General features: G+C 41.0%; 1 protein-coding gene across 1 annotated transcript; it reads left to right on the top strand.

Moving 5' to 3' along the window:
• Positions 1-27: 27 nt before the first annotated feature.
• Positions 28-10,388, top strand: DNASE2B (deoxyribonuclease 2 beta). Its single transcript, XM_005238513.4, has 7 exons — positions 28-79; positions 309-461; positions 4,299-4,476; positions 5,652-5,733; positions 6,805-6,966; positions 8,492-8,689; positions 9,221-10,388. The coding sequence occupies exons 1-7, from the start codon at positions 51-53 to the stop codon at positions 9,577-9,579; spliced, it is 1,161 nt and encodes a 386-aa protein (XP_005238570.2). The 5' UTR covers positions 28-50; the 3' UTR covers positions 9,580-10,388.
• Positions 10,389-27,889: the final 17,501 nt, after the last annotated feature.

Genomic DNA, 27,889 nt, shown 5'->3' with positions numbered 1-27,889 from the left:
TGCAGCTTTTTTTTTTTTTTTTTAAAGCAGAACACTGTGAATTCTAACTAATGAAAATACTACCTCCTAAAATACAAAGGTAAGTTTTCTCGAAAATGTAACTTGATAACTGTTATTTTGCCATTTTGTTGCCCAAAGAAATGGCGAGCAACTTCCAGCGGCTTCTGGGAGCCCGGGCCCCGCTGGCGACAGCCATCCCTGCGGTGGGAGCCTGGCTTCCCAGGCTGTTCCCGGCAGCCAGCGGGGCTGTGCTTGCTGCATCGCGCAGCAGGAGCTGACGGCTAATGCAACACAACTTCTCCTTTTAGAGCCTACTCAGTGCTCACCCAGAGCAGCCGAGAAACCAAAATGCCTGCGGGATCTGCGTGGTGTCACCCTGCTTTGCTCTTGCTTCTCTCCTCTGCGCCCCTGTGGGCAGCCGAGATTTCCTGCAGGAATGAAGACGGGGAGACCGTGGACTGGTAAGTAAATACTGCGCAGGGGAGAAGTGCTGGGTGAGTAAATAACACTTGAGATTAAACTGCGTGAAGTAGGTGGATCGCTGAGAAGTAATGCATAGCGATCACTGTTCTAATCCCATTTGCCTGTGAGTAGGAGCTGAATTTTGCATTTGGAAAACCTAGGATAAGTTACCGAAATGTGATTTCGTTTCACCGAACCAACCACCCTACTGCATGATGACTAGCTGCAAAATTAATTACCGTTTTACACAGCGTTCATGTCTCATCATCAAAGGGTGCGTAACCTGTGTTCAGGTGCCAAGGCTGCGCCTGCCAGCAGCAGCCCCCGGAGCACCCGGCTGGAGCCAGGATGCCAGCAAGCATCTCGCCTGGCCTGAGTCCCGAGCCGAGCGGGGAAACGTCCGTGTCTTGTCCCTAACCTCATCACTTGTACCCAAAGAGCATCACGGTGGGACTTGTGCCCTGGCTGCCATCGCCGAGGGGGAGTGGAGGCTGAGCTGCCCGGGCGGGTGCAGGGGTGGCAGTGGCAGTGTAGGAGAGCGCTGGCTGCGCTGGGCTGCGGAGGAGCAGAGGTCCTTCCCCACCGCCCGAGCTGCCGGCGCTTAGAGCTGGTACCATCCCACTGCCAGCAGCGAGCCCAAGTTCGGGTGTTAAATGATTAATGGGATTAATGTGCTTTGAAGATGAAAGACGTGCAGTATAAGTACCTAATATGCAGCCCAGGTCTGAAAAGTGAAATGAGGGCTCCTAAAATGAGCACAGAAGCCTCCCAAAGAGAAGTATCAATTAATTTAAAAAAGAAAAGTGTCTTTCTCGTGGAAAAATGATTACTTTGGATACAAGTGATAAAGAAGCAGGTGCTATTCTTGCACGTGCCTTCCCTTGCACGCAGAGCTAACTGCCGGGGAGGCAGGCGCTCCCCATGCCACAGGCAGGCACACAAGCAGGAGCACAAAGCCAGCTTTGCTCTGTAGTGGCGTAGCATCAAACATGTGAGGGGCCGGTCCATCCCTGTGACTTGTCACCCTTGCCAAGGCCTTCTGGATAACGTGATTTTTTTCAGGAATCAGACTCTTAGTTGGTGCAGCTAACTACCCAACAACTTAAAGGTATGAGAAATTTCATTTCTCCACAAATTGCAATTATGTCTTGCAGAATGAGTCTGTTTGTGATAAAGCTAAAAAAATTCCAGGCCAAAACCCAAACAAACAAAACAAACAAACAAACAAAAATATTTACCACCCTTTTTTAAATGAACACAATTTTTGTATGCAAATTCTCTGAAAAATGCTTTGAAAGCTGTGGGTAGGAGTAATTCATGTGCGCCTCCATGTGAGCACCGGCAATGTGGGACCCATTCTAGATGGGAACTGGGGGGGGTCTGCACAGGCAAAACCATATTCCCTTCCGACAGATTTAACAGGGGTAGGGGGTGGGGGGCGCGTGGACGTTCCTTTCCAGTATTCCGTGATAAATGAAAGAGAAACTTGCCCATCTGCAGGGGTCATTCTAGTTTATTACAAGAAAGACTCAGCTATTGCCTGGTTCTGGACTTGGTTGCTATGAAGCTGATAGGAGAAGCAGAACTGAAACTGCTGAGAAAAGCTTCCTCTTAAACAAAAGATGTTGATTCCCTTTCAAACACACACAGGGCTGCAGGTTTTATATTCAGTTAGCAAGAGCTTTGTCTGAGTTCCTGCTATTCAGTGGTTTCATCCTGCAGTATTCTATAATTACTCATTATTAGTACTCACGAACCCTTTCGTTTGCCCCTAAACCAGAGGGATCACCGGCCTTTTCTGGCCTGATCCCATCTGCGCTCCCCAGCTGTGCCTGCAGTTCCCACCACACAGTGCCTGGGCTGGTCACTGTCTCCCCCATGTTTTCCTCCTACTCAGGGGCTCATCCTGCCATCCTCACCGACCTTGCACAGGGGCTGCCAGAGCACACGGCCGTAGGCTGTAAGGGTGGCAGAGCATCTTTGCTGCGTTCATCCAAACTCATCGTATTCTGTGGGAAGCTTTTAATGAAACTACAAGCAAAAACTCTGCCTTCTGAGAAGTGTTGAGTCAAGGGCTGAAGCCACAGCTGCGCATTGTTTGGTTTGGGGCATTTTGGTTGGTTTGTTGTTTGTTTTTTTTGGAGGGGGGGGAGTAAAAATGTGACTAAGTAGTAAAGATGTGATTATTTGTAGCAAGTCAGAGTTCAGTCACAAGCAAACAATGTGACAACCTAATCGGGTATAAGCGGATTTGCTTTTCCTTGGTTCTCAGGAAAATAACTTTCACTCTGCTCCCACAAATGCCTCAGCTCATGAGAAACTTCCTGTGCCCAAATAGCAGTGAAGACTTTCATACAACTGTGACTCAGCTGGCTTTCTGGAAAGGGCCAAAACATGTATCCACTGGGAACTGGCAAGCAATTTACTGATAGCTCAGCTACTGGTGCGTCCATGAGCATACCTGCTAGCGCGGGTTTGTCAAATGCAAGGCTGTAGGCACCCTGAGAGCATAAATCTTCCCGTACATTTCAAAGTAGTTTGGAAAGGCTTTGTATACTAACTCCTGGACCAGTTTGTACTACTGGAGTTAGTGCCATTTCTCTCCTTTCCAAATCTTCATTTCAAATAGATTGTCGTGACTCCTCGTGCCTGGGCAGCTCTCCCCAGCCTTGCTGCATAAATCACCTTCTCTGCTCTGCGATCTGTCATCAGCAACAGTTTCTCCTGAGCTATTTAAGGAACATCACTCAGTCAGTGGCAATGCAGGTGGATTACCAGGATCACCAGTGCTGTGTGTTTCTCTTCTGCCTGTACATGTATGTTTCCCATGGATTAAACGTTCCTCTAGCAAAATGCTTTCCCGGCACTCCTTGCCTGCTTTCAGAGATACCCTTTTTGACCACCCTGAGACTGTACATCCACTGGGAGAGGCTTACTCCTCCTGGTATACCTGAAGAGTTAAGCACAATCAGGCTGGATTTTTGGTAAATAGTACAGAATTGGCAATAATGCCACTCCGTTCTTACCATTGACATAAATAGCAAATTACTTAAAAACAGCACTCAAAGGAAGTGGCTCAATTAATTATATTGCAATTAATTCCATGGACTTGCGCACTGGAAAAAGCTGTTTGCTTCATCAGGGACAGTAATATGAACTGAGCCATTTACTGACAATATAGAGTACTCTACAATTTTTGAAAAGATTTGTGTTTCTGGCTAACGGTTTGCAAATATCCAGTCTGCAACAGTTCAGCAGAATGCGAGTATGTTATGAAAAGCAGAATTGGAACAACAATTATCACATGGCTTTATACTTATTTTGTGGTTTTAGTATGTATAAATATAACATTATGCATTTTATATTTTAATACATAATTTCATGTGTTTCATATAAAGTTATATCGTCCAGGTTAACCATGAGAATGTCAGACTGAGTTTGGGACCTGAGGTTCTCTACCAGAACCAGCAGCAAATAGCGGTTTGGTGGCTAAATGGGACTCCAGACCAGGGCTACCTCAGATTCTTTCAGGGTACCAGCATTAGTCTGGGCCACAGCAACAGGAGTTTGGTGCAAATCAGCCTCCCTTCCTCACTAAGAAGCAGAACAAATTTGTCTGCAGTAGATACTGTGCTGTCAGACTGCTGCTGGTTCCTGCGCTGGGTCACCACTTGGAGGCTGAGACACCCACACTGCACACTGGGAGCACTGGTCCCCCGCCATCATAGGCATCCCTGGAGTCATCCTTCTCTTAAATCCTCAGGTGGGAAGGAGATAACGATTTATGCATTTAAACAGGATGGTTGTAAAAAAACAATTGCTCTTCACTGTTGCAGGTTTGCTCTTTACAAGCTACCCAAACATGCCAAAGGAGAGATTCCCATCCTGGGGCTGGAATACATGTACATGGATGCCCTGGCTCCACAGTGGCAGCTCAGTAAATACCTTGTCAATATGACACAAGGTGCTCTGGGACAAACACTGAAGCAGCTGTACGAGATGTATGAATCCAAGGCAAGTGGCATTTAATTATTATTTTGTTAGCATGTTTAATTGATATTGCATGCAAATGAAATGAAACTAGCCAAAATAAGTATGCGGAGGTATGGACGGACGTGGCCAACTAGATCTAGTAAAACACGTCAAGGGCAGCGTCTAGGCAGCTGGGCAGATTATTTGTGGGTTTTGTTACAAGTAGAAATTATCCTTGAACTTATAATTTCTAGTCAGGCCTTTCACACACATTTAGCGTGTTGCCCATCTAGACAAGTGTTGGCACATATTCCCTTTGGCTTCTCTGCAATTCATGTTGAGCAACATCTGAAGCTGTGAACTCTGACCGGGTCCAGTGGTGACTATTACAGATCCTTGTCTTAAGCCCTCCCATGTGCATGTGTTTCACTCTGTCTCAAATCAAATCTGGGTTTTACTCTTCACCCTGAAATCACTATGACTTCTTCGGCATATTTGTGTGAAGTGATTATAAAATACCACAAGATCTGCCTATAGTTAATTTTTACCATCTACATGGTATTCTTGGGAGTCTGGGTGTGTCTTTGCATTTCTGCTGTGGGTTAGTGGTAGGGTGTCATTAATTTATATGTAGAAGAGATTCCCACAAGTCAGTCAAATATCGGCAATCCAGTCAACTGTCCTATTCCAGGTCTCACTGTAATTGTAATAAACAGTTTACAAAGTCAAAGAACATTGGGAGGGGAAGCCTGTCCCAGCTCCTTTGAAGTTCTCTATTCAGGGGGAATAAGGAGCAGCCACATGCAAATATTTTGCAAAAAAAAGCATTAATTGCTTGTCCTTCATAAGAACACTTGTCATGTCTATTTTTCCTCAGCAAACATTTTTACCAGATCTGGTTGCTAAATCAGAGAGAGGCACGCACAAAAAATAGAGGGAGGAACTTCTCTGCAAGTGAGTGCCCAATAAACCCATGTAAATTGCCTTAGTGAGCATATCCGACCTCCTGAGGAAGGGCTACTCTCATGATTGAACTTCCACTTATTTTACTGTAACTTCTGCAGTGACTGTGTCAGCTGAATTGGGAGAAGGATTAGGCTCATGATGTTCACTCAGAGAAGGCCTGAATTCTTTCTTCTGTTCCCAGCAGAAGATGTTCACTTAAATGTCTTCCCTTTACTGAATGTCATATTTCAGAAATGTGTGTTTTCCTGCAGAAGAACAGAATTGCATATGCAATATACAATGATGAGGTCCCTGAATCAGACTCTGATGGCTGGAAAAACGGACATACCAAAGGTACAGGGGGAGTCCCAAGCTACTATTTTCTCCTTTCTAAAGTTGTGGATAGCATCTACTTGTCTGTTGTCTAGCTGCGTATCTAAAATAACTGCCTAAAGCGAAACTGGAGAATGATTTGCATGATGCATTGTTTGTTGTAGCTGAACCTTCTGTTTTGGTTTTGCTATGCCTGTGCTGTGTTGAAGAACTCTTACAGCTTATGAACCCTTTGTTTTCAAGCATTGAAACTCGTATAGCTCTTTTCAGTGAGTACAGGCTGCATCATTCTGAACCTAATGGCAACCCCAGTACAAGAGGTGAAGGGAAAGGCACCCTAAACATAAACTCCTCCAAACTCTCTCTCTCCAGGGGAAGAAACTGCTGCCAAGATCACAGAAGTGCTAAAGCATGCGGTTAAAGTAAAGCAAGGCTTTAAATAAGCATAAACTTAGGTGAAGGTCTAGATGTTCCCTTGAGGAAGCAGTTGGGGTTTGCCCAGCCTGACCCTGGGATGAACACATTTTGCAGGGCTGTATTTTCAGGCTGCAGCAATGGGGACAGTTCACAGCCCCATTCCTCCCTGGAGCACCCTGCCGCAGGGGGAGGCATAGTCGATCTCTCTGCTGCTTCCCCGTGAAGAAGAATTTGGTCTAGAAAAAAAGACACGGTGTTGACAGAGTCTGTTTCCCCTTAGGCAGCGAATGTATGAAGAGAAGGAAAATGAGCGGTGGAGGGAGGGTCACAGCCATTAAATCATCAGACTTTTTGAAGACAAAATCTCAGCCGAGAAAGAGAAAGGTTTTGAAAAGTTGTGTTTGTTGTTGGGTTTTGGTTTTTGTTTTTTTTTTTTTCAAAAGAAACATGATGACGGTTTGAGTTAGGCTATGCAGGAGAGAATCAATGCAATTTCAATTCAATGTTAGTGTCTCCTATAATCCATTAATCTACACTAGAGCCAGTTTACTGTAGACATTAACACATCGAGGTGTGATGTCTCCAGCACTAAATCCAAAGTCAGACTCAACTCTATCGTCTCAGGGCTTTTTCCTCCTTAATTCATTTGCAGTAACTTTTCTCTTTTTTTGACAGGATTTATGCTCTTGGACAAAACACAAGGCTTCTGGGTGATTCACAGTGTGCCCCTGTTCCCTCCCGTCCCTGAGGATGGCTACGGGTATCCAGCTACTGGGGAGTCCTACGGACAGACAGCCATCTGTATAACCTTCAAATACGACCAGTTCACAGAAATAGGTATGAAAAGCTTCTCTCTAAGATAGCCACCACACCCCTCCGACTGCTTTCCTTGAGGCTTCACCTCAAAAATTGCTTCTTCTTTTCCTCTGTGTCAGACTGGGAAACCAAGTGGGGCCTGGAAACAGGATTTTTGGCTTCAGTTATGTTTATCAAATGATTTCCTGTGTGAATGTGGGAAATTCACTCTTCCACTCTGTCTCCATCTCCCCGTGGGGACTATTGGGATAATAATAGTCACAAGTCCGTATCAAGGGTAAACTCAGTCCATGCATAGAAAATGCTTTGGGAATATAAAGTAGGATGATTAATCATTTTAAACAGTAATAGCTTGTTCAGCTGCAGTTGTCTGCATGTATGAATGTAAGGCAACCGCTGCTTCAGCTGGAGTAGTAGCTGTGACTTGTCAGAAATATGAAGTATGGAATAAATATCACACATAACTTCCCCAGATACTCTTTGCCACATAAAAGATCAATACTAAAAATATTAATATTCATTTAAAAAAAACAATAAAACCTATACCCGTAAGATTCAGAACAATCTGACAGTAATACCTGGTACTGGAATCCTGAAAAGGGACTATCAAAAGGCATTGCAAGCAGTCATGCTGGCATGCTCTTCAGCACTTTTCACACTGGTTTTCTCTCTTTTCTTATTTCCAAACCTCAAATGATATTAATGAAACACACATGCTGTGCAAATTGCCAGGGCGGCCACACCCCAGAGCTGTCTAAACCAGGTTCCTGTTTGTGGAAGCGCATCTATGCATGTGTTTAGGGAAAGAGGACAAGAAAATAAGACGCTAATGCCTTTTCTGCTCCATCCTCCCAGCTTCTGGTAATCTGTGATTCAGGGATTTCCTGAGCTGGAAAGACTGGAAAGTTCCTGATGGACTGCTCTTCCATGAACTCATCTAATGAGCCTATTTGTTCCCTTGCCTTTTACGATATCCTTAGCAAAGACTTCTACAATTAAGCTGTGCACTGTACAGAGAAGTAAATTTCTTCTGCAGACTCAATCCAGATGCTGAAAGTCAAGCTCTGTTCTCCCTAAAACCAAACTAGACCCTCTGGCAGCTGTTCCGTTTTCATTTCGCTTGGCAATTGTAACTGACTGGGAATTAGTCCTGTAAATACGGACAGGCTTGTCTGAGCTGTCAGACATGCTGTCTGAGCCCTGTGTGACTACTTAGAGGCTTGAAGATGAGCTTGGGTGGAGGTGGCAGTGGACTGAGACCACCAGTTAACAGTTCTGCTAAGAATAATGTGGTGTAAGTGGAAATACCTGAGCATACTCTCCCTGTCTGGTCTACGTGCTGCAGGACCAGTCAGAATACAAACCAATTAAACATGTTTTTGGTTGCTAAAATAAGATACTTTGACACTGGACCCCTCCAGGAGATAGTCTGTGAAGATTAAGAAGGATTTAGGCTTCCTTTCCAAGGCAGAACTTTATGGTCTTGATTGCTTTGCTTTAACCCATTTTAATTCTGCATGACTTCATTTCTTTGGATTTTTCTCAGACCAACAGATGCTCAGTTATAATCCAGGAATCTACAGCTGTTCCATCCCTAACATCTTCCAAGCTGATCTCCCAAATCTGCAGAAGCTCTGTGCAGGGTCCAGGCTGCCCTCGGGCCCCTTGCGCCACCTCTCCAAGCTCCAGTCAGCTCATGGGGAAACCTTGCTCCACTTTGCAAAGTCACACTTATTCATAGATGGTAAGAGAACCTGTTGCTCACACATTCCTAAGCAAATAAGCAATTAATATATTCTTTGATGATTAGTATTTTCTTCGAGGGGAAAAAAAGAAGCTCAGCTTCAGAAATAAATGTAACAGAGGGCAAGGAATGGTGTCCCATCATAGCATTCTCTCAGCCCCACAAAGCAAAAAGAGATCTGGTCCTTCAAATGCCTTAAGGTGTTCAACAATGTTCCTGTTATTCAACAGTAACAACAAAACAAAGATGGGGTTTGAACCACCTGCTATTTTTTTGTTATGAAGAAGGCTTGACATTTTTTTCCTTTCCTTTTTTTTCCTGCTGATTGTTTATAACAAGTTTTCCAGAAGAAGGAAAAGTAGAAATGAACTTCTGAAATAAAGGTTAAAGCGAGGGGAGGGGGCAAAATCCCCTCTGGCTCACTTCAGGTATTGGAACAAAATGAGCCCAGTTTAGATGATGCTTTTCAGTCCCCTCTTAAATGAAGGAACATGAAAGACTAATTTCCTCACACCCTGTTTTATTCCACAGATATCTACGCAGCCTGGATGGCTCAGGAACTGAAGACTGATTTGTTGGCTGAATCCTGGCAGCGTTCCGGCCAAAAACTTCCCTCAAATTGCTCTCTTGACTACCATGTCTACAACGTAAACCTAATAGGGATGCCATCGAATTCCACCTTTTATTCCATTAACGATCATTCCAAGTGGGCTGTTTCAAGGGAATACAAAGATCAGTGGACCTGCATTGGAGATTTAAACCGTGCTGCTGAGCAGGCTTGGAGAAGTGGTGGGTTCATCTGTACACAGAACGAACACATCTACAAAGCCTTCAGGCATTTGATAATTCACTACGAAAGTTGCACTGATGCTTCCACATTGATAGAATAAACCATTCCTCCCAAAGAGTACCGCCCCTCATCACAGAGAAAGTGTAGGAAGTGTCTCCCTTAAACTGTACTTTCACACTGAAAAATGGCCCTGGGAGTTAGAGCCAGATGCGTTAGACCTTCACGCTGTTAGCTATAAAAGCAGGCGGTTTGCAGGTGGATGAGGGCTGTTTTGCCTGGGTGCCGGAGCAGCAGGCTCTGCATGTGCTGAGCCCCGCGGCATCAGCGCTGTGACGGGACGCCGCTGCACGAGGCTGGACCCAAGCACATCGCTGGGAGTGGCTGTGCGCAGATGTCCCCGCAGGAACTTGTGAATGATGCTGGATGTGGGATGGGAGAAAAACCAGAAACCTGTCTCGTTAGCTAGGTTGTCGGGCTGGGCAGTTAGCAAGAGAAAAGTACCCCAAAATGCTTCCAAATCGCCCCGTATTCCAGGTGCTGTTGAGATTGATCACAGCATTTCTGTTCCATTTGGGCTGAATCTCTTCAAGATCTGACATAATTGGATACAGGCAAGGAGACAAGTAGATCTGTGGACAGGAAGGCTTTATTTTTGCATGATTCATTTTTAGAGAAGAAATGAGCTTTAAATCATTTGTAACCAATAGCTTGGGAGTATTTCTAGTGCTTTTATTGATGTACAGCAATTTTATAAACAAATAAACGTGTCCAAAACATGAAGAAGCAAAATAAATTAAGAGGAAAAAATGGTCTGTTTACAGCCTCCCTTTTCCATCTTTATAGTTATTTGTGGTTAGTTACAATGGTTTATAGCTGCCAAAGGAAAAATGGAGACAATTAGGAATATTTTTTTTTTAAAAAAAAAGAGAAGAAAATATTTAAAGGAAGATGGTATTTCACCTATATTTTCACACTACAGCAAACGTGGCTGTTAATTTTTGATACCTCCAGTCTCAGGCTTAGGACCTGAAGTTTGCATGCACTTGCTATAAAGACAAAGCTAACTTGCAAAATCCTCATACACTCTTGAGTTCAGATTTCAAAAGCTTATCTGTATTTAATATGTTCCTAAATATATTTATAGGGCTGTATCTCACTTGTATTTTTTTTCCTGAATTGCTAATACAAAATTCCAGTCTGAAGAGTTGGCTGTCCCACTAATAATTCTGGTTCACTGTGTTCATAGTCCATAATGTTAATTCCTACAAGTGTCTTAAAAAGTAGATAAAAAGAAATGCCCTGCAACCACAAGAAGTTGCCAAAGATTTCCTTCCCTTTTCAACCTGAAAAATCAACCAAACAACAAAGCATATGAAGTACCAAAAAATTTTATTTCAGAAAACATTTGTGCATACTTCTTGAGGAAATAAAATTAATGTATCTGACCTGCAGATATTCTGCACAAAACAGGTCTTTTTCTTTTCCCTGCATATGACCAAATAACATTTGATAAATAATTCGCTTGATCATGTTTTTTCTCTGACGCTTGTCAAATTGTTTTACATATCTACTTTGCGTTGTTTTCCTAGCTGTGGTCAAGCAACACCTATTTGTGGCAGCGAAAATCGCCAGTGACACAGAACCCAGAGCAGTGAGATGGTAGGGCATCACTCAGATAAGCCAAGATAAAATTCATTTCTCTTGCCCTCCTCTTCATGGCAGACGCTAACCTGACCTGCCTGCCTGCCCATAGCTTTGCATACGCATGACCTTAGTGTACAGGAATGGTGAGAAATCCTTCGCTGGAGACTGCTGGTGAGGTTCACCCCAGTGCACCAGAGGGCACCCAGAACTACGACACAACCTGTATTTCTTATGGTAGATGCTCAGCCACAGCATTTGGGTCGCAGAGTTCAACAGCAAAGAGTCTCCATCCACCAGCTGTCACAACAGTGTTGCCGCAGCCCTGCTCCCCAAGCCAAAAGTCAACAGCCCATCTCTTGATTATAAATGCCGATTGCTATTCTTAATTATTTGATCAGTTGATAGCTGTCATAAAGCTTCCCAAGACTACCTAAAACATTCCTCTTTCATTATACCCAAGATCGGTAGCCTCCATTTTAGCTGTTACTGAAGAGGCGTAAACAGCAGTGGAAAGATGGAGAGACAGTTGCACCATACATTACAAGCACCTAAATAGCCAGGTTGTGCGCGCATTCAGTGATGTAGCAATAAAAAGGCTGCAGTTCTGGTTCTCTTTTTTTTTTACTGTAAAGAGCTTTAATTCAGTTTTGATTTTGTTGTGTAATTTCTATATTTGCATATCCTGGTATTTCTACTACACACATGATGAAACATGGGCAGAATCTTTGTTGCCCAAAAAAGAGTGATAATCAACAAGATAAACCATACAGATTTTTTAAGGGTTTGTAACTGTCAGGTTTCCTGTGCAAAGGCAAAACCGTACGCCACTTAACCTCATGCACCCTCACAGCATGCACTGTGATCAATTGTTAGTGGGAAATATTTATTTTTGCATGTTTTATATATATATTCAGAGTTTTTATTTTTAAAATGTGTTGTTCTTTTTGAAAATGCCAAACGCTCAAGAAATATCTGCCTGTCCCAGTGACTCTGTGCTACCTTTGCTACCTACTGTGACCCTTTCGACTGGACAGACCTCCTGCAGAAGGGGACATCTGGTGCTGCCCCACCTCTGCAATTTCAGTGGGATCTGCCCAGAAGAGCTCATCCTGGGAAAGGGCAGAAGTCTTGGACCCTGGCATGGAGAGGGGAGAAACCTGGTCTCTCATCTGGAAACCCAGAGTCTCCTCCTCAGCGTGCAGGTATGACTATTCTGACCCTTGGGCTCTGTTCTAATTAGACTAAATGCGAACATTTGTTATATATGAAAATTGTTTGCTGAGGGAGTAGGAGAGGCCAAAAGCAGATGTTATTAAGCCACTAAACATTACTGTATTACAGCCAAGTTTGTAACAAACAGAACAGTAGGGATCGTCGTTTGGTATAAATTGCCTTGAAATAATTTCCACAAGCCGAGGCTCGGTCCCAGCATGCCTGACAAGCTCACAAGAGGCAGAAAATGCAAATACAGCCTCTCGAAATACATGCCTGCCACTTGCTCACCCACCAGGACATCTCCTACCCTCACCGCAGCCACTGCTATCCCAGAGCAAGGGCTGAACTCTGTCTGCCTATCACTGCTCAAAAAAAAAAAAAAATGGTGATGATTTATCTATAAATGCCTGTATGCCTGAGAATGCTTCTATAACACCCATAACTGTGTGTCGTTAGGGTAGTGGTCTGCTGTGCGCAGACTTAATGCAAAAGGTCAAAGGATTAGACGTTAGCCTCACTAGAAGAAAAGCTTTAAAAAAAAAAAATTGTATATGAAGGCATAAAAACTTGAACTGTGTGAAGTTTAATTTCAGCTGGGCAATTAGAATACTGGGAAACAGGCAAAGGCATTGCAGCCTGAGCCCCCTGCACAGGGCAGCCTTTCTGGTGTGATTGCTTTTGGTGTCCCCACAACAACTGGAAATACACCGAGCCTTCATGATCGAAGTGCTGAGCAATGTACTGGAGAATTTCTCAAGGACACCTGGGGCTCCACACCAGCTGTCTTGCCAGCAAGTCAAGGGAAGCTTTGGGAAAAATTTCTCTGACTGAGCTGGGAACCTTCCCTTTTCCAAGGCATGATAACTTAGCCTGGCGCTTGGACTTGTCACAGAGGTCTGCAGGAAGATTTCTGAACCACAGCCTCAAAGTGTGCTAGACTGCACTTTTTGAAAAAAGTACAGAAGTCCTGCAAAATGCAGGACTTTTTCATCGTTTCACTGTCAGTAATACCCATGCTTCCAGCTATCCTTGCAAACCACGCATGCTGCTCCCCTTTCAGCGCACTTAGTGTAGTTTTCTGCTCTCAAAATGGGAAGTTTCCAGTAAACACATCTAATGTAAGCGCCCATGTCTAACAGGACTTCATCAGCTCGCCTGCAGCATGAAGGGAGAGGGTTATTTTTGTTAAGACGTGTGGGCCTCTCTCATCCCTCTCTCCTGTTTAAATATATACACTCCTGACAGTAATGAAATGCTCAAGAACATCATTGTGAGAATTTGTGGTGATGTATCAAAGCATCCTTGGCGTTATTAGCATAGTCACATAATTATCCCCAGAGAAACTTACACCCATATGTTAACGCCCATAAATTAATATGTGGTTCTCTTTTATGCCTTTATTTTCAGTTTCTGGGAAAGATACGTTACCGGGTACTTAGTACAGCAATTGCTTCAGAACATGTAAGCTGCCTATGCCCTGGGTAAAATGTTCAGGAGACAGAGTCGTGCTGGCAGTGCCTCCTAAAAGCTCAGTAAAAGCCAAAGCCTAACTGTGCTCAGAATGTGATGCAAGAATATGATGCGCCTCTTTAATTTCACAAGAGGTTTCTCAAAAAGACAGGAATTTTAAAATGACAATGGAGATGAATAGATATTTATGTTAGGCAAAGCGTGGGGGGAAAAAACCCTTGTAGTAGAGAAGACGTCATAGTACAAGGTAGAGGGCCTGATCTGAAATTTCAAGCTAGGATGTCAATGTGAGTGTTTCCTGGATACCCTGATGCCCCAAGTTGCTTAGCCATATCTGACTTTTTTCTATTTAGATTGGAGACACCAGATTAAAGGACTAATCTGCTGAATTTTCTCATAATCCTTATGAATTTGGCATGAATGAAGTAAAAGAAGCGGCATATGAACTCAGAAATCAGTTGTAGCACTTTCAGATCTTGGCCTCAGGTGGGAGCTAGCTCATAATAATTTTTTTTAATGCAGGCCCACTCTATGCTTACCTTTATGGTTTTTAACTGATTTATCCCAGTATTAAGAATATGCTATTCTATGCATATTTGATATGTTCATTCTACTCAAACCGTTCAATACAAAACATTAGGACTTGAAAAAAATACATCTTGCTTTTTATAACCAGCTGTGTTACTCTTATACTAAAGTGGTTTAGGTAAATCTGCTTGATTTTATTTTTTCCAGTTGAGTTTGTTTGACATTTCTACACAAGGTATCTGGTGATTATGCTGATTCTGCTGTAAGAGGGATAAAAGTAAGGAACATTCTTCCCCTCCTTTGATCGCTTTGCAGCTTGGGAACTGCAAACTGATATTCAAATATTCAAAGCTTTACTGGAGCAGGGCATAGTATTTTATGTCGCCTGCTAGAGCGCTGGTGATTGCTACAAGTGGTTCACTGTAGTACACTTGTACTAGCATTGCCTAATTTATTAATCATAGAAATTTTGCATGCAAATTAGCCACACAGTTGTGCATCATAATACAGTAACAAAAATCTGTCTTCACCTGTATTAATGCCCACAAATAAGCATGTCACATTACAGTGGTAGTTGCCCCATTATATTCCAAAACCTGCCAAAAGGTCACTAAAAGCCACATAATAAAGTGTTTTCCTTTTGGTCCTTACATTTGACTTTCTAAAGCGTGAGAGTATTTAGCTCCAAGGTTTTTTTGTGTCTCTCTTTTTTCAGGTTTCCTTTTCGGGCTAAGATTCTGCCAGCCAAAAATCAGTGGTTTTTGTCCTATAGTGCAGTGTTAAAAATGTATTTTTGCACTGGTATGAATATGAGTATGAATATGTTCAGCACCACTGTCTTCATGTTGAGGATTAAAAATGCCCAGCTCAGTACACATCTGAGGAACTGTTTCCTTCCTTGCTCTGAAAGCTGCTCCATTTCTCATGCTGACTTTGTAAATCCTAGGCATTGTGCAAATGAAATCTGCATCTTTTCCTCTCTTGCCCTCTAACTACTTTAAGTATTTCTTTCATGAAAGGCGAGGTGAGAATGAGGGAAGTGACAGTTTTGCATGGGACATTTTCCAAAGGAAGACCATCGAAGAAATGCTGCACAGCAGATAGGGACAATCAGTACAATTATGTTTCCAGCTGCCCACCAACCTGCCCTCCTCTTTACTGCCAAAAGATGTGAAGGACCAGATAAATGGGAGCAAAGAGAGCTTGCAGGAGAAATGGAGAAGAGGGAGCGAGACAACTGAAGGTCAGCAAGAGAGAAAAGGCAAGGGAAGAGCAAAAGGAACATTAGGATGACACCAGAGAGGCCAGAGATCTTGAGTTTGGTGACAGAGAACCATTAGGAGTGAACTGTGCAGAAATCCAGTTAACAGGATGTTTCTTTTACTATGATAGTTACTTAATATTTATCCATTTTACAGATATGGTCTCCATAGGCTATGCCACAGAGAGATAAAAATGAAAGGCATAAACTGAAGTGACTTACCCAAGTATCAAAAAAACCCACAAAACAAAGCAACACCCAGAGAGAAAGTCACTACCTGTCTTACCAAACCTACAAGAGGTTGGGCAAGGCAAAATAAAAAGCATTAAATATGTGAAAGTATGAGGAATAAATTAATAAGCTACGCTAAATAGTTTGAACAACACATACTTCAATAACAGGCAAAACTTTTTTTTAAAAAAGAAGGAAACCACTATTAAGATTTACATCCAATACAAAAATACAATGAAAACAAGAGATGCAAAACATTCAGAAGAGTAACTGCACATCATTTCGTTATGGATTGTGACACTAAAGCTTCATTCATTCTTGTGGTATTGAGAGAACTGCAGGCAAAAAGGTAAACATAAATACAAAAGAAGATAGAAATAAATGGTGATAAGCAAACCGATGCCTTTAACACTTTGCTTTTGGGATGATTATTACAGATATATCTACAACATATGGCCTTTTATTCTCAGGTAAAAATCAAGTTTAATTTAGAAACCTCCCCAGTTTTATGTTTTCTTCTATTTCATCTCTGATCTTGCTTTGCTCTCCAGCACTAAACAAACCACCATCAGTCTAACACAGTTGTTTCCCACTGCACCGAGTCAAAATCAGCAAGCATGCCTAGGTATTACTTACTGTCACTTGGCTCATGGTGGCCTGCTGTTTTGTCACCTCCCGGTCTTGGATCCCACAGAGGAATAATGGCAGCATAGAAGCTGTAGCTCTATAAGAAGTGTCATCTTAATATCAGAGGAGGAGCTAGGCATAAGGGGTTGGCTTCATGAATGTAAATATTTCATAATTTAGTAACATGGCTTTTCTTTTTCCCCCAGGCAAAAGCTTTAATAAAGGAATAGGTCTACTGCAACAAAGGAAAGAACAGCAAAAATAAAGACAAGGACACATCCTAACCCCATTAATATCAGTAGGAATTTGCCTTCATCTTCAGCGGGAACAGAACTTCAAAGACATGGGAATCATCCATAAAACCTGAAGGATAAAATCGGAACCTTTCGTGGTCTATGACACAAACTGTGTTTAGAGGATGGTAGTGTAGTCCTGACACGGTGGAAACGTCCCCAGCAGGAGTTTCACATCCTTGGCTTGACCACAGCCTTGTCCCCAGCACTGCCAGGGTGGCTGCTAGGACAGATGTCAGAGAGGCCACGTGTGTGAACAGTTTCTTTGACAGAAGAACGCCTCTGAGGCAGGACCACGCAGGAGCTGGGCAGAGGTGAACCTCTTCTTGGGGAACACCATCTCTCTTGCTGTTCATGGCTATACTTCCAGTGCCCAAATGAGGAAGAAGTGATATCCCCACCTTTAGAGGTAATTTTCTTTTACATCTCAGTAATTTAAGATATTCTTTCCAAGCCTGTCTGCGGCAGGATCAAGACTGAAGGCTGTATCTCCTCAGTCCTGCCTTCTCCTGCTAGAAAGACAAGCACTAAGAAAGACTAAGAAAGACGAGCAGTGTGGATAGAAAGAATCTTTTCCTCTCCAGGGAGATTTAAGATCCCTCTTGAGGACTAAGGACACAAGCTGGAGGCACTCTGCTTGCTAAAGCTGTGAGAAAACAACATGGGAAATCTCTGCAGGTCTTGTTTTGGTATGGAACCATACAGCAAAGCAGACATTAAAAGAAGAGAGGTACCATTCTTCCGGTAACATCAGAATTAGTTTCCCTGTCTTTCCTTTGGATAACTCCTTATGCTTCTTCCATTCCTGGGACTGCATAGTAAGACACAATATCAAGTCACTGTATGATAACATGTATAATGTGCAACCTAGAGTTGTTACATTCTTGATGGGTAAGTTCCTCTGCCCCACAAACACACAGCTCCTCCTAGTCAGTCCTATTTTAGCTCTTCAAAAAAAAGCCTCCCTCTGTCCTTCATTATTGGTCACCAAAATAACTCTGACAACACAGACCTTTTCAAATTCCAAATAATGGTGTTTCAGGAAAATGTTCCGTGGGAGTCTGTACCCTAACTAGAGGCCTTCTCATTAATTTCATATTATATTTCACACAGGATCTGCACCACCAGTCCACTGCAGGTCATATCAAGAACAAAATTACAAACATGTTAAAAAATATATGTTTACCATATGCTAATATGCCTGTGTACTATATGGCAATGATTTTCAGTCCCTGGGTGTAGAGAGATCTATGGACAACCTTTAAGAAAGACACAAATATGACTACAAACTACAAGTTCACACATATTTCCCAACCATTACATTTCTTAAGGAAGCCTATGCCTCTACTGGAAAACTATAGGGAATTTGAAAACCTGTGTTTTTTGCAAGTCAGACCTATATTTCATGTCAAAATATATAGTTGTGGGGTTTTGGATTTTTTGAGAGAGTGAGCATTGCTCAGGATCCTGCAGGAAAAGAGAACTTCTGGTTTCAGAATTTTTTTCAATAAAATGCAGTATTGCTTTAATGCTAAATTCCTTTAGTTTCTAGTGTCCTAATTTTTAACAATCAGCACGTATACAATCAGTCTAAGAAATCAGGAATGAAGCATGTGGTTTGGCTGCTTTAAAAATCATATATTAATGCTATCTGAGTTGGTAGGCTTTGCTTTGGTAGTCCGACTAAAGTGGCTGTCAGCTAGACAGATAGTGCAATAAAGGTGAAACATGGTATTGCAGATAAGAAACTAATCTTTATTTCATGGTGCCGGTCTTCTCTGGGTATATGAGCCCAGCACTTTGTGGATCAAGTGACACTCTTAAACATAATGCTATTGAGCACAACCAATTTGATTAGATTAGTCAAACCAATGTGGTAAAGGCAAAGTGAAACTAAGCAGCTTCATGGCTGTTACCACGTATACCGTAAGCATGGTATCTTCCATAAGCAAGGAGAATTTCAAGGGCTAACAGCATTTGAAGTAAGTCTAGTGTAATTTAAATGTAGTACTGTACGAAGCATGACAATAAGATCAATTCGGTAAAAAACTAGAAAAGCTAAACTCTGGACAAATTTATGAATGCACTGCACAAATTAATACGTATTTGTGCAATGTATTCAGGAGAAGAGAAATATGTTTCTTCTAAGAGGATGTAGGTGTGGCTACTACAGTGTACCAAAGAGATTAAAAAAAAAATAAATCTGTTGATGCTGTGTTCTTCTTGTGTTTGAAGTAATAATTAGAGTCTGGCGTCAAGTTTGAATGATAACTATTACTTTCTTCACACAGATTTTCTAAGCTTGAGAGACCAGTTTTCAAAAGCTCTCTAGCAAAGCTATTATGTTACCAGTATTGCTCCATCAAAAGGAACTGTTAAAGCATGACCAGAAATACTGAGGGTGAGTCCTGGTTTTCCAGTATCTCCTCAGGACTGGGCTTCAGAAATTAAAGTCAACTCTCTGACAGTAATCTCTCATAATTACAAATGAAAATTACGCAACTGGCAAATTCTCAGCAGCCTTGGAAATTGGACCTAATACATTCAAAGGTATAAGCCTTTAAAATATTTCAGACATAGACTCTTTGCCAATACTCTCTATTAGAACTCAAGTTTTTGTTCTTGAAGAAAAAAAGCCCCTTGTGATATTTCTTTCATTGCTGATACAGTTTTGTATCTGTTACTGCTTTGAATTTTCTGTTTCGAATACTTCCAGGAGGAGGTTGCCATTGCAGATGCCCCAGACTCCCCCAGATGACTGGCTTTCAGTGCAGCTCAGCCATTTCCCTCCACTGCAGTTGTTAGATGCCCCAGCTTACTTCACTGTAACTCTAATTTGTGGGTTTGGTTTTTTTTTTCTTCTTTAGGCTTATTAAAAAACAACTCCTGGACTGAAAAGAAAGCACTTTTACCAGACCAGATATTTGGATTCCTTTTACTCCAAACTCCCACAGCACTGTGTCCCAGGTGGCTTAATACTGAAATGCATTCCAGTAAGTCTTGTATACAGATGTATGAACATATAAAGAGAAACTTAAAACTGAAGAGCTCTAATACTGTAAAATATAGCATTCAAAAGTGAGGAAATAACTACATTTGCCTGTGCAACTTTGATTTGGCCTGTGTACAGCTGTCTTTTCCAACTGGAACATCTTTCATTTCCTGTAAAAAATCTACATCTTTAGCAGATAATGGGTAAGGGTTTTGCTGGTTTTTAATCCTTTTCAGTAAGTGTATAGTATTCTGGTATTATTTATTGCTCATTAGCCAGCTCCATCCCAGAACCTAATTCTGTCATAGGAATGTTGTACATTTAGCTCCCTGAAGTATTATGGTTCTCACGTTTGGTACGTAGTAGTGGTACAAGTAAGATGTATGCCTGTGGGTGGAGGGAAAAAGAGAATGTATTATTAACAGACTCATATTGTTCATTTCCTTCCTTCTGCGGGTCCCCTTCCAGTATACTATAGCAAGTTCTGCTCCTAAACAATTTTTCTGAGTTTAATATATTGTTAGTCACAAGATTATCCTGGCTTCACGCTAAGCCTTTACCTCATAACAAAGCTTTTCTTAAAACCCATTGCAATGCTTTTCACCCCAAGTACATAGTTTGTTTTCTGCCACACCACATTCCTCTGCATGTACTGTACACATGTAACGTCTTTTTCAAATCACAGTAGGTGGAAGCTTGGTTTGAGAATACACTGTAATATCCAGTAGCGTTGAAGTTTTAGGTTGTAACTGTTCAAAATTCTTGGAAATGTAAGAAGTATTTAAAGGCCAGATGGCTCAGGAAGCTAACTGGAGACAGCTGGCACCAAAGTGTGGGACAACAAAAAGAGTGAAGAGGGCTATGTAATGCAGCTTGCTTTTTGGAATGAGAAAAATGTAAACAATGTAGGAATGCAAACATGAAGGGGACAGCACTTTTCAAAGAATTTTGAATTGCAGAAAGTTGTGGAGTGCCTGCCTCTTCCTGAGACAGGATAAAATCTAGAAATATAGCCAGTAGGTGACGGTTACCAGACTGACATCTCATCTGAAACAACAGAATTACTGTATTTAATTTCTGCCAACAGGCACAATGGAATGAAAGATCTTGAGCCCAAAGGAAAGGAAATCATTGTGTCCCCCAAAAGATGGACTGCTTCCTCACGAGATGGTGTTAAGGACAGGCTGCTCTTCATGCAAAACTGGAGGGATGCCCAGAGAAACAACAGCATGGCCAATGGATGCTGTTTGTCCTTGTCAGGGTGCAGGCTGTTCACAGAACTACCGAGCAAAATACAGCTGAATGAACAAGTAAGAACAAAATTTTAAATATCAGCCTCAGCCTGGATAAAAGCCTGGAAAATTATACACTTAGTTGTAAAAAAACCCTAGAATGACATGCTAAAAATCCTCAACAGAGACCTGCAAAGAGACTACAATCATCTGAGCCCTATGTTCTAGTTAAGTTTCTTTAAAAATACAACAGAACTTGGTCTTGATAAATAACTTGTGTGCCGGATCTAGAGCAGTTTTGTTGGAATCTCCAGCAACGCCACCACTCCATCACTCAATAGTTCTGTTGTTGGCATCGTGTCAACAATATCAGCCCTACAGGTTGTGTAACAAGATAATGATGCAATTAACTTGAGTGCAGGATCTAGAGCAGTTTTGTTGGGATCTCCAGCAACGCCATCACTCCATCACTCAATGATTTTGTGGTTGGCATCATGTCAACAATATCAACCCTGCAGGTTGTGTAACAAGATAATGATGCAACCCTTAGGGATGAAGGTGGAGATGCTGGTAGGATGACAAAGTCCTACCACCCACGTACAGCAAGAAATAATTGAGATTAGGTGAGGCTGTAGTCAAACATGATACATTAAAAGTACTGTTTATTATCAATCACAGAACCAATTAAACTGAATTTATATAAACTATCTAATTAACAGATTAGAAAGCCTGAAGTGACCTGTGATCTTCTCATCTGACTTCCTGTATAATGGAGAGATTTCCCTGAACTAGATTGTATCATTTTAAGGGGGAAACATCACATCTTGATACAAAATATCAACAGAAAAGTTACCATAATTCTTGATAACTCTCTCAATGATTAATTATGGGTAACTATAAATTAAGACTGAAGGTCTTAGATCTTTGTCTGCTAGAGCTAACCCATGTATTTTAAAATGAGTATTTACTACAGAGAAAGGTGTATGAAAGGGCCCCCATTAACCTTCTCTTTGATAAGCTAAATAGCGTGAGCCCCACTCAGGAAGGGGAGTATCCCAATCCTTTAATCATGTCTCATGTCTGTTCTATGAAATCCCTCTCATTTTTCATCACACATTTTGAATTTAGGACACAACCCCCCATCAATGCCAGACACAGAGAAAGTATAAACCTCTCTATTCTTTCTCTATACCTCTCTATTCTTTCTCTATATTCTTGGGCAATCGAGTTAGATTCCCTGTTCTAGTCACCATGTCAGAGAAGTAACGATTGTACTCTCTTAGTTTCCAGCTGCTTTTCAGTGACTTTGCTTTCCAGGAGAGAACTCCCTGGGAGATTTGCTGGGCTCTTGTTCTTCTTTCTAGAATATGTTACGCTTATTTATCTATATATGGCAAAAATGCTTTCACATTAGTTTTGTAGAAGAATAAGGCACTAAGGGACTTATGAGTGGTTAGCATGAAGTATTTGTGAAGAAGGAAACTGAGGACAGGTCTCCTGAATCCCATACTGGCACTAGTACTGCACACTTACATTTGAAGTTGAATTGCAGAGGCCATGACCAAATGCATTGTCAGCTCATGGATACCATCCCAGTATCAACCGAATGTTGTCATTTCTTTTCAGATGCATTAAAAAGTCTCGTGGTGAAATAACAACCCATTTACCCTAACTCTCTCCTGTCAAAGGTAACCATGTTGTACCTTCTCTTTCATAAATAATCCCACACATACTTTTTCCAAAAATAAATAAAGTATTTTCTCAAGCAGGAGGAAAATGTGATCAAACTGGAAACAAAAACTAAAAAAAAAAATACTATCTTGTCCAATTCTTCCTTTCATCTTGTATGGTAACTTTTACCAAAATGGTACTTTTGACTCTGCCCTCTGTTTCCTACTGTAGGGAATAGAGATAGTCTTCAGCATCAGTCTGTGTTGCATAAAGCACCAAACTTGCTGAGCCATGTAGACCAAGCAAAAGAGTTACTGTAATAAAAGGTCTAACTTAAGACCAGATCTCCTGATGAGCTTCATTTCTGCATTCAGTCAAACCCTGTGCATACAGACAGGATTGGCTGTGACAAACTTTTACTGTAAAATGCTACAAAAGAGGCTGAAATATAGGGCAGAGCTAGGAATAGTTCTTGGGAAGCTCTCTGGGTTTCCTGGAGGGCAAGGTGTGGCTCTGTACGTGGGAGGTAAACGCCAGTGATTTTCTGTTACTAGTAATTAGGTGCAGCTTGAGTTTCATTAATAAGAGCTACATATGCATACTGGGAAAAAGAGTTTATCTGACACTGAGATTATTACATGTTGCCAGCTAAATGTCTTACAATGGTCATTACCTTTCTTAATTTGTGATTAGCACTTATAAACATCCAAAAACATGTTCATATTTTATCAACACATAAGAAAAAAAGTTCTGCTACTGAGAGTTTATAATATAAAAGAGAAAGAATTGGTAAATCTCAAAATTTTCCCACCAATCTGTCTAATATTTTGCAACTACTTCTTTCATTAACATTTGTTTTTATTAGCTTTAGTCATTTTGCTTTTGATGTTATGATCACTACCAAATACAGAAATACACTTTCCAGAAAGTTATCCTGAGGTGAACACCCAGCATGGCAATATCAGTCTTTAAAGATCTAATAAACTAATGAAGAAAGGAAACAGAAATTTATCAGGGAAAAGGGGCTGGGTAGCCTTAAATAAAAGAGATACTGCAATTCTAGTGACTATTCATCAAAATTTAGCAACACAAAGTAGAAAAAAAACCTGTAATGTAAGTTAAAATGTCTGTTTCCTTAAATTATTCTAAAATCCATTCATTGCAGTCTGTAACCATATACTATATGAATACTAGAATACTATGGCAGATATTCAAAAAATCTTATAAAACATCTTAAAGGGTTTTTGGGTTTTTTTTCCTCCATTGTGATGTTCATAGCATCACAGGTTTTCAGGCCAAAAGAAAGCACCATGATTCTCCAGGCTGCCCTTTTGCACAGTACAGGTGACAGTTTGATAAGTGATGTCTACAACCTCTGGAAAAAGTCTGCTTTCTTGATTTAGCCTTCAGGTGACAATGAATACTTCACAGGCCTATCGATCTAATATTTTTTTTTCCCAAGGCTAAGTTAGTTTAAGGGGGTTTTGTATTTTGTTTTTTAATCATAAAATGTGTCTTGGCTCAGATTTCAAACACTACGTGTTTTAAACGATTTATGTGCTAAACCAAGAATTTCTAAGGTTACAAATATTCTCTTCATTTATGTAATTCCAGGTGTTAGCTCTTATGTGATTCATTGATAGGCTGAAGAGATTAAACCTTTTAAGTCTTTTCTGTAAGAAGGGTTTCTAGATCTCAAATCAACCATATAGTTCTGCTTAACCATTTTCCCAATTTCTGTCTCAGCATCAGGCCAAGACATACTGCTCCACCAATGAAATCCCTATTGCTACATTTATCCACAAGGATAGCAGTTCTGTGTGCTCTTAATTGCTTTCCTGTATCTCTACTTTTCACAATACAGTCCTCCATCAGATAACTGATCTACTTTTTTTTTTTCCTAGAAATATTAGCCTGTGCTTAACTATATTAAAATGCACATTGTTGAAGTTAGGTCACCTTACCAAAGATTCTGGTAGCACTGTGGAATAAATCCTTATCACGTATCACTTCACAGCTCCGGTTTCTTATGCAAATATTATCTTACAAATTTGTAAACTAATACGTGTTATTAGCCATTTATAAGCACTTCTGACTTATTAGTAACGCCAAGTAGAAAATGATCCAATTTTTTCCCATTTTAAAATGTAAAGTATCTACTAAAAGCTAAGAGTAATATAGCCACCACTGAAACATATTAAAATAAAAGAATATTTAAGCAATATGCTTTGCTTAATTGTTGATAACATACGTGTTGATAACATGGAGTTGAGTGATCTGCAAGGCAAACAACAGTTTCACTTGAGGTGTTTTACTGTGTAACAAAATAGTTGCCTTATTTCTATAGTAACATCTACAAATTACCTTGCAAGAATTTTGAACAAGGAGAAAAATCTTGGATCTCTGTGGGTAACCTGCAAGCAGAAAAAGAAGCAAAATTATTTTCTGTACAAGTTCTGTTTATTACACCGAAATTATTCCACTATAGTGCAAATACGCCTTAATATAAAATAAAAAGAAGTCAATAAATAAAATAAAAACACAAGGTAGTATATTCTGGAAAATATCTGGCTAGAAATGAGTCATACTCTAATGCTGGATAAACTCTTATTTGGTATGTGAAGGAATGTTTTATTAAGGGAGCCCAAGCTATATGTAATTGCCACCAGCAGAAAGATACTAGCATTACTTCCTACAAAGAAGACCACACCTGCCAAGAGACATGAATTTTTCTACATACCCACAAAGCTGATGAAATGTTGCCATTGACTACCTTGCCTTTTACAGGACAATTCTTTATAAAAGGATAGTGATCTGCAGAAGCAGCAAAATGAATTCAGCAAAATACCAGGTTGGAAACAGCAGATGCTTCTTCAGTACTTTGCCATGGGTAGCTATTGGATAAACCTCTCAAAAAATCTAAATGTATCAAATTACAATTTTCTTGTTTCTAGAATTTCTATTTGAAGAAGTATTCCAGTTTCCTTCACCAGGCACCTGAAGCTCCAGCCTTTATCTTTTTTTTAGCTTACATACAATTAATACATTATCTTGTAATTTTAATCTACTAACTAACCAGAAGTGCTGACAGACTTGTAGTAAATCAAACACCCAGTACTCATCAGGTTGATCTGCCCAGATTAAGATAATGGCCAGCTATGACATCTTGAAAGGTTCTGTAAGAAGGAATTATTGTAATGTAGGTTATAACTACATGTTTAAGATTGTATTGACATCCATAATTAAAGTAGCTGTAAAGTATTTTTTTTAAAACTCTAATGAACTTTAAAACTGGACACTTGCATACAGCAGACTATGGAATTTCCATAACTTTTCAATAATATATTTTCAACTTCTTTGCAAGAATACCACATAAAATGCCTCCTTTTTAAAATGCTCTCCTTTGCTTCATTTTTCCTTAGATTATTTAAGTTTTTCTGCCTCAGGCTTCCAAAAGCTTTGCTTCTTTTTCTTTCTTACACACACATACTTACACGTTCTGAGATGTTAGACACAGACCATTTCAATGCATCAGTAGTCACTGCTCTTTGCACAGCATAGCAAGAGCGTTACACTAAGCTGAACTGCTGCAACTTCAAGAAGGGCAGAATGGAAGAGCCAGGGAACCACATGTCTGTCAGCCTCACCTGCATCCCCAGGCTGACTGTGGAGCAAATACTCCTGGAAGACATTTCCAAGCACCTGAAGGACACAAAGGTGACTGAGAACAGCTGGTTTAATGTGGCTTTCCCAAGGGTAAACCTTTGATGAGAAGACTGGCTCGGCAGAGGAGGAAGAGCAGTGCGTGCTGGTTACCTTGACTTTAGGGAGGCCTTCAGCATGGTCTCCCATGGCACCCTTACAGTCCAACCGGTGAAACACGGAATGAAAAAACGTACCACAAGGTGAATGGATAACCAGCTGTGCTGTGGAGTACAACGGGTATTGATCAGCTGTGCGAGGTCCACCAAAAGGGTGGCCGCTTCCTGGTGGTGTTTCTCAGGGACACGTTCAGGGGCCAAAACTCTTAATGTCCTTATTAATGACCAAGACCAAGGTAACAGAGTGCGCTTTCAGCAAGTTCTGATATGATACCTCTTGGGGCTATGGCTGTCAACACCACCCTTTGTCTGGAAGGCAAAGCTGCTATTTGGAGGGGCCTTTGCTTTATTTTACCATTGTTTACTTTCTTAAACCTAGGACAACTTACTCAAAAGCCTGAACAAAGACCGTAAAGGAACTCTCAAAAGTGAAGGCATTACAGAATGAAAACTGACTATGAAAATTTCGTTTGGTGTCCTTATTCACCCATAGTATAACAAACGTTAATTTCCTTTTAGGGACAGACACTAAGTCTGCATTACTCACTTGCAGGGTGCTGAACTTGAGATACCTGGAATCTGATATCTAGAATGGTCCTGAGCATGTGAACCTAACTGAACATAGTTGTGGTTTGAATGTACGGTGCTAAATTCTCAAACTATCCATCTTCAGGTGTCTTACAGTGGGCATTCTAAATCTGATAAATTTGGACAAACTTGTTTGATTTTCCCATCTGTACCATGGACATAATACCTTCTTTCCAATAAGCACCTTAATGTTTGCACACAGCTCAGATACTGTAAAGAAGAGTAAACCAGAAAAGCATAAGAAAATAATTAAATTTTGTGTTGAGTTATGGAATGGGGACGGGCATTGGGAGCACATTGTAAGACCTAGTGTTCATCCTGAAATGTTAAATAATATCCAAATTTATTAAGCATGATCCCCATTTTATCCATTAGAGAGACTGCCCTAGGTGACTGGAAATACTGAAATTAAAGACTGTAAACAAGATCCACTAAGGAATGCAAGCCTCGAAGTCCCAAACAGATGATCTTGAAAACTACCCACGCAGTTCCTGCATAGGCACCTTGTAATTTTACCTTCCTCCCCTACATAATGCTCCCCTGCAGAAACAGCTCTGGCTATGCCCAAGTCTGGGAACAGCCTGGAAAGAGCTAAGCAGTTTAGCATTTGTTTCATGCTCACACCTAGCTGGATGAAAAAAAGGCTTTTCTGCAGCAGAGATCCCAGATGGCCTAGTACGGTTACATGTAACAAGCATCACAGGCCTAGGCTCTCTACAAAACACAATGCAGGCTTTCTCTCAAAAAGTGATGGTATAGATATCCATCTTTCACATGACAGCATAATGTGGTGGGCCCATGTTCAACTCTTTCCTCAGCTGAAGAGATGTGGGCTCA

The sequence above is a fragment of the Falco peregrinus genome, chromosome 10 (assembly GCF_023634155.1).
Source record: "Falco peregrinus isolate bFalPer1 chromosome 10, bFalPer1.pri, whole genome shotgun sequence".
Lineage (NCBI taxonomy): Eukaryota > Metazoa > Chordata > Aves > Falconiformes > Falconidae > Falco > Falco peregrinus.
Note: the sequence above shows the minus strand (reverse complement) of the source record. Positions and strands in the feature narration are given on the sequence as shown.